The sequence below is a fragment of the Coturnix japonica genome, chromosome 12 (genome assembly GCF_001577835.2).
Source record: "Coturnix japonica isolate 7356 chromosome 12, Coturnix japonica 2.1, whole genome shotgun sequence".
In the NCBI taxonomy this organism is placed as follows: domain Eukaryota; kingdom Metazoa; phylum Chordata; class Aves; order Galliformes; family Phasianidae; genus Coturnix; species Coturnix japonica.
This window is the reverse complement of record NC_029527.1, coordinates 3,263,127-3,270,769: the sequence shown is the minus strand read 5'-3', so window position 1 is coordinate 3,270,769 and position 7,643 is coordinate 3,263,127. Positions and strand designations below refer to the sequence as shown.

General features: G+C 38.1%; 1 protein-coding gene across 3 annotated transcripts in view; it reads right to left on the bottom strand.

Moving 5' to 3' along the window:
* Positions 1-4,430: 4,430 nt before the first annotated feature.
* PPARG (peroxisome proliferator activated receptor gamma) overlaps positions 4,431-7,643 on the bottom strand; it is a 44,782-nt gene continuing 41,569 nt past the window's right edge. For 2 of the 3 annotated variants that reach the window (XM_015874773.2, XM_032447286.1), the window contains exon 7: positions 4,431-7,375. In XM_015874773.2, coding sequence (XP_015730259.1) covers positions 7,128-7,375 — 248 coding nt within the window. In that variant the 3' untranslated portion in view covers positions 4,431-7,127. The remainder of the gene's footprint in view (positions 7,376-7,643) is intronic. The other variant, XM_015874772.2, reaches the window with a different exon arrangement.

Genomic DNA, 7,643 nt, shown 5'->3' with positions numbered 1-7,643 from the left:
GCAATCCCTTATAAAATAAGATGCCCTATGTCCTTCCTCCCACCCCAAGCTTAGTTGCCAAAACTTACATACAAAATTATTACTCTAATGTTTTATAGTCACTGAGAAAAAAAAAAAAAAGAAATTAAAAAAAAGTATATATATATATGTATATATATATATATATATCCATTTGGTCTTGCAGAATGATGTGAAATGAATCTCTGGCCTCAAAAGAAAAAAAAAATCTATTAAAAGTAGCTCTTTTTCCTCCCTCCTCCCTCTCCCAGGCCCCTTCTGCTCCCCTCCCCCAACAATAAAGGATGTTTTGGAACAGCCTTTTCAGGAAACATTTCCACAGTAAAATGCAGCATCATTTATAATATTTAAAGCTACATTTTTGTTGAGATGGCTTGGCAGGCTTTGCTTGCAAATCTGGCAGGATATGGCCAGCTGAGAGTTAGCACTAACAAACTGAGGATATGCTGACACAACAGAATGCTTTAATCATCATTGCAGCAAGCAGGACAAGATCTTCTCCTGCACTGCCAGCTCTTCCCAGTGTGAGAACCAATGGTACCGCGTATTTCTCCTTCCCTCCCCTGCCTCTAGAGAGTACAGTTTTCCCTTGCTGTTTCTACTGAACTAAAAAAACCTTGTTGGGTAAGAGCATATAATATGAGCAATGGATATTCCTCTTGGCCAATGCTGTTATGAAAATGCTGGATGTTTCCAGCACAATAAGGAAGCTCAGTAATTAAAAAGAAGGTCCTTAAGCCATCTAAAAGGGCTATATTTGCAGCTAAGGCTTTTCTGCTTACCATGAATGCCCTTTTCTAAAACAGAGCTGAAAGTGATATTCAGTTAGCAATATCATTGTTAGAAACTTGTCCCTTTCCAGAGTTGAAAACTGATTTTAGCCATTTGCAAAAATCTATTGAAGTAAATCAGCCTCATATTTAAAAGAAGTACCCATCAATTCAACCCTGAAGATCTACAGTTACTGTTTCAAGTGAGGTTCTAATGATAGGGCCCAGAGAGTTCCTGCTGTATTACCCATATGAATTTCAGGGCAGACTACGTTCTTGCATTAACCTAGCATAGGATTTGACACAACAAAAACCTGTGTCATGGAAAGAGAGCGTGAAATGAAGCAACTATTCATATTTTGGGAGCCTATCAAAGTATATACTGTTTTCTGTCTTTGTTTAACTTCTTGCTGTTACAAAGTCTCATAATGCAATTGGCTGCTGCAAAGTGTGAATGTAGATATCTGTAAGAGACAGCCTAAGCAATTGGACTGGGTACAGATCTGAATGTTGTTTCTCGTCTGCAGATCTGGAATAGGACAGCATAAAATTTCCTTACTGCTTCCTTCCTTTACTTTCCTTGTCTTGGTGTGCAAGGAACTTGAAACAGTGCTGGTCTCTGCAAGGCCAAGTGTAGCAGGGCTCTCTATTTCATTTAGGTACTTTAGGTGCCTTGCATACAAACAATTATGATTCAGGTCCTTTTCAAAGATTACATACTGTATGTATTGGTATCTTCACAAGTGTGCAGCTTTTATAAAAAAAAAGGTCCAGATACTAGGGTTCCATCAACAGGGATCTACTCTATAGTCTTTGAGAAAGACTATTTGCCTGTTTGACCAAATTTGTCAGGTCTGATGAATGAGAATGCCCAGTGAAATTACACTGTCTCCATCCATATCCTGAGCTGCTGTTGCTGATTCCAGTTTCCAGCTCTATGCTGAGACCTGAGCAAATATATTGCAAACAAGAGCTCCCATGCTGAGCAGAAATACATCTGAATTTATATGCCTTTGAAAGTGTGCGACAGAAGAGGACTGGTGAAATAGAGGGTCAGGTAACGAAAGACTGAGCAGAAATAAAAATATAAAAAATAAGTGGCATAGATTTTGAGACAACTCACAGCGTGTACAAGCAAAAATGTAAGAAGCAGCAATTTTTTTCCACCTGGAATTCTTCCACCCACAGGTTACTAATTACTAGTAATTAATGGTTGCTGGTTAGGAGCTCTACATGCACGTTATGTATATACGTCCTTGCTTATGCGAACACCCGCATATATGAAAATATAATAATATTGCAAGTGAAGTCTTGAAATCTTTCCCTAACCGTGACTTTCTTTTCTTCTTGGGTCAGTCACTGGCTACTGATTTTCATGACATTTTTTTTTTTTTTTATCATGTGCTGCTTCTGCAGTCTAATTTTGTATCTATATCTGATATGAAAATGCATAAACAGAAACTCAGAAATTGTTTTTGCTACAATCACCAGCTCATTGAGAGCTAGTTAGTGCTGATGAAAGGATATTGCTGTATTTATGTAGCTGGAGACACATTTATGTAGCTGATATTTAAACACCACTGGCAAGGAAGTTGCAATGGGATGTAAGATCAGGCACGTAATTTCTTCCCATGCTTGAAACAGAAGCTGAAACAACTGACAGGTGTGTGACCGAGCTGCTGATTCAGGAGGCTGTTGCTTTTTTTTTTGGCCATCATTTATATTTTCTTCCTTCCATAAATCTCAAGCTGCAGCTTTGTGTTGCTTTGTTTACAACGTTGATGTTACCTTCATTTAAGTGAGAGATACCATATATCATTGAAAAAGTCCCATTAAAATGTACTCCAGGACAGTTTACAATTGCAAATCAAATATTGAATCCTGATCCCTCAAGGCTTAACTGTACCAATGGTGAACTGAGAATAAGAGCGCGCACACTAAAGTGAAAGGGCAGGGCAGGCCTATCAAAACTTCTTTAGTTTTGAAACACAAGTCATGGCAACAGTTACCAGGAAATCTGTTTTCTAGGCTTCAGTATTTCAGACCACTGAAGGGCTGCCTACCATAGGAAAAGACTGTTAGAAACACACAACTCACTGCCTCCTTTTATGCAGTACCGAAAGGCTGAGATCTCAACAAATTGTAGGGCTGAACAATTGCCAATTGCATGAAGTTCAACAAGACCAAAGACAGGATTCTGCACTTGGCATAGGGCAACCCCAGCTATGTGCAGACTGTGGGACGAGAGGCTGGAGAGCAGCCCCACAGAAAGGGATCTGGGGGTTCTGGTTGATGGCAAGTTGAATCTAGTCAGCACTGTGCCCTGGAGTGCATGAGGCCCAGCACTGCCAGCAGAAGGGACTGTCACACTCTGCTCTGTGCTGGCACAGCCTCACCTCAAGCAGAGTGTTCAGGCTTGGGCACCACTGTATAAAAAGGACATAAAACTGCTGGAGGTCATCCAAAGGAGGGCTGTGAAAACGGTGAAGGGTCTGGAGGACAAGATGCATGGGGAATGGCTGAGGTTACTTCTAGAGAAGACTGAGGGAAGGAGTACAGCTCCTCACTGGGAGCAAAGCGACTGTGCTGAGCTCTGCTCTCTGGTGACAGGGAAAATCACAGGGCTGCATCAGGGGAGGGTCGGAAAGGTGTTAGGAAAAGGTTCTGCACTAAAGGGCCTGTTCCTGGGCATGGTTTCCTGGGGCAATGGGCAGAGCTCCAAGCTGCTGGAGTTCAAGGAGCATTTGGGCACCACTCTCAGACACTGGGTTTGGATTTTGGGTGGTGCTCTGTGGAGCTGGGAGTTGGACTTGGTGATCCTTGTGGGCCCCTTCCAACTTAGGATAATCGACGATTCCACGACTTTTCACTGATGTTACAGAAGTAGTGATTAAAATGCTCTCAACTGCCTTTGCTGTAATAATGGTCTTGCTGGAAATGTGTATTTGTCTCAGTTAAACTTTCATTTTAAGGCATTCACATAAGCATTTTCTAGAAAAACGGTCACCAGTGAGCACTGTCTGAAGAAGTTCCTATTACCTATTAGATATAAAGATATCTAGATAAAGAACTTCTTGCTTCTGCAAGAAACACTTCATTGACTAGCTGATGTTTGACACAGTGAGGGAAACAGAAAGATAGTTGCTAGATATGTGCAGGTATACTTAATGAATTTCTCTGCATGTTATTTGCCTTGAGCTTTTTCTCTTATGCAGTAGCAGATCAGTGTAAAATGCAAGGCAGAGTAACAGCTCAAAAGGTTTAAAACCTGTGGAAATGTACCAGTATCTCACCTGGCACATCATCTCTAAGATGTTATAATATATTCAATAGATGACTAAGGAAGAACAGTAAAAACGTAAGCAAAGTGAAGTTCTTCAAAGTAAGGCATTTACCAGCTGTTTCTATTTTTGAGTTGCTAAATGTTAATAGTAGCACTGAAGATCAAAAACCAAATGGTTCATTTATGGCATGGCCCATACCAACCAAAACCCCAGAGTCTGAAAGTATTACAACCTACTTTTAAACTCCCATTAGCAAGTTTTTTGTTGTTGTTGTTTTTTTAATAAATAAAATCCCATAGAAACAAGAAGTATTTACAGTTAGATCAAAATTCTGAACATAATTCACAAGAGAAAACACTGTTTTTTGAGAAAATGTTTTCATATCCTCATAACAGTCATTTGTTCTAAATTAGTACACAGCAATTGTCCATTAAATAAACATTTTTCCCTTAAGACCTATTCTTGTAGAAAAGTATTTTAGGCAAAACTTCCCAACCATGATGTAACCGTTTAGAATTAGAACATTTCTGTGATTAGTAATTCACATAAAAATTAACATTTTCCATGGCTTGAGGAAAACATGATAAATAATTATCAAAATGTAAGAGAAGCCAGGATGTAGGGAGAATGATATATTTTATTAAAGCAGCTTATACAGTTGAATTAAAAGTATAGGCTTTTGGGGCGTTAGTCCCCCCAAAATAAAAAAGGTTAACACCCGGTCCTGCAAATCTGTCTTCTCTTTCATCTTTAGAGCATTATGACCACCATTACATTACCACTCTCAAAACATATGCATTGTATACGTCTGCGTTAGGCTGCAATCCTCAAGCAGTGCAACTGCTAAACTGATATGAAAATACTACCACTTGTAATGATGCAGATTAATCTCTGAGTTAACGTGCTTCTTAGTTACAGAGAAGTTCTTGCCGTGACAAAGTCATTAATTTAATTTCATTTTAAATGCATCTTTTCCACCGTCCTTTTCAAATAACGTTTAATGATAATCATGTATGAATATGCCCCAGCATTACTCTTTATTTAAATCTAATTCTGGTATCTCATTTCCAGTGATACGAATATGAAATTGGGTTGTATGGGAAATGCAGTCTCAGATTAATAGTTTTGACAGTGTGTTACTGTAATAGGAATTTGGTTTTGGAACTGTGGTCTATCTTGGTACCAGTTAGTCTTTGATATGTCCACCTAGAGGGATGAACTCTGTAATTAAACAGAGGTTCTCCAATAAGTGCTAGATGGCAAAACTTCAAATGGCCAGTGCCCAGTGGAAAACAAGTTCGTGAAAGAACTTCTTCTGAATGGTCACAACCACAAAATAGTGTGCATGTAATCCCTGTCAGAATCTAATGCTCAGTTCATGCAATGTGCCTTAATCTAAAGTGCAGGAAAACATGACTTTGGAGCATTAACACAGAACACACCATTTGTTTTAGGGCAGTTTTTCTAAGTTACCTGAAACTTAGTGAAGATCAAAGCTGTTTAGCCTCACACTGACTTCATCTCACTGAAATCTCATCTCTGGATTTTAAACCTTGATGCTGAATGATCCAATTCTCCAATCACTTCCTGGTAAGCATAATGCTCACTATTGACCATAGGCCCAGAGGTTGTCTGAAATAAGCAGTAGGAAATATTTTCAGCTATGTAAGACATAAGCACAAGGATTTATTTTAATTCTGACAGCCTCTTTTTTGTACCAACTAAGATTTCCAAGGGCCACATTGGTAGGAAGGCCAATTTAGACTCACTGAAAATTGAGCCTGCTCACCTATTCCCAATTCTACTCCCTTTTGGTCCACTTACATATGACCACTGAAAGTGTCTAAGTAAATGTGGCCACAATACATGTGAATTTAAAAGAACCTCACAATTGTACTGAGAATATCAAAAGGAGATAGTGTAACTAACTTTATCTTTTAATTAATTTACGCGTTCTCCTATGCTTTGCTCCCTGTGGAAATCTTGTTTGACACTATAGGGTAACGTATAAAATAAAATTAGCAATCTTAAAGCATTGAACCTCTCAAAAGCATTCTCATTCCCAGTGATAATGATATCTTAAAACACGAAGGTTTCCATTACAGGTTTATGTTTTCAAGAATGAATTCAAATCTTGTTTTTATTTAAGAGGTGTCATCCTATTCCAATTTTCCATAGTGTTTTGATTGAGTATATTTTTCAGTAAGAGTTCATCAAATAACTGTGGTATTACGTGAACCCATTCCAACAACAGACTTCCCAGTGTAGCTGAAGGCTGCATTAGCACTATCTGGTGTGGCATGTGCATTGCAGATCATGGCAGAGAGGCAGCTGCACTGCATCTTCATGCAGACTGCTTCTCCACCTGTCTTGTTACTGTGTGAGCAGAGCAACTGATAACGCTGCTTCCTAAGAGCAATGAGCAGTGCATATTCCTCAATTAATGCTTGAAACGGAGTCAAGTTTTGGAGTTTTCCCATAAATGATGGGCCTAACTCATACAAAGTCTTCGTTACAGAACTCTATCAACGTGGAAATTTATTATGGTAGGAACAACTACTAGACCTGACATGTCTAACTTTTACCTTTTGAGTTCTTGTGTGAAGTTATACTAATCCATGATTCAACTTCATTGTTATTTTGCCGCTGCCTTGGGAGCACAGAATCAAACATAATACTTAAAATGTTTCCCTAGAAATGTTTAAGGAGAAAGATTTTTATTTTTAAGTTGAAAATTTAACTGCATGCTTAACCAACCTCAGTGAAGCAAGCACCAATCATACTGGACAAGCAATTTTAAGAAATAAGATAGTTAAAAAAATTAATTCTGAAAATACTGCCAACAATTTCATGATATAGATATTTTTAATATTAAAAGTAAATTGTAAATGTGTCTTTATAAACAATATGCATAAAATAGATCTACTATACTAAGCTCTCTCTTCTTTAAATGCTGTTTCACAGTAATTTCTTAAGTATGCAAAGTTTTCTCTCAAAGAAATAGTGCAATCTGAAGAACATACATTATGTCAGAGGATAAGAACTACTATCGCCATTAATATAAGTCTTTATAGATTTCTTGTAGGAGTGGATGAAGACTCATATCTGTTTCCGTTTTCTTTATTATTTGCAACAGCTGCACGTGTTCTGTTACAATTTGTCTGAGGTCCGTCATTTTCTGAAGCAATTTTGCAAACAGCTGTGACGACTCTGGATGATTGAGCTTTAGCTGGAGCTCCAAAGCTTGCAACAGATTATCTTGTATATCTTCAATGGGCTTCACATTTAACAACCCTGGGCGATCTAGGAAAAAAAGGAGGGGGGGAGAGGAGGGAAGGTTATTTTTATGAAGAAAATGGAAACCACAATCTAATGTATTAATTTATTAGTCTATATTAAGTATTTACATACAGCACTTACTGGCAACTGTTTGACAAACTATTAATAAACTTATTTGTAAGACATTACTATAATCTGCTACAAGAAGTTTTAGAATTAGTCTTGGAAGAAGTTCAAGCATATAATTTGGTTTATACAGTATTGCAATGCATTTTTCACAGTAATCTTGGAA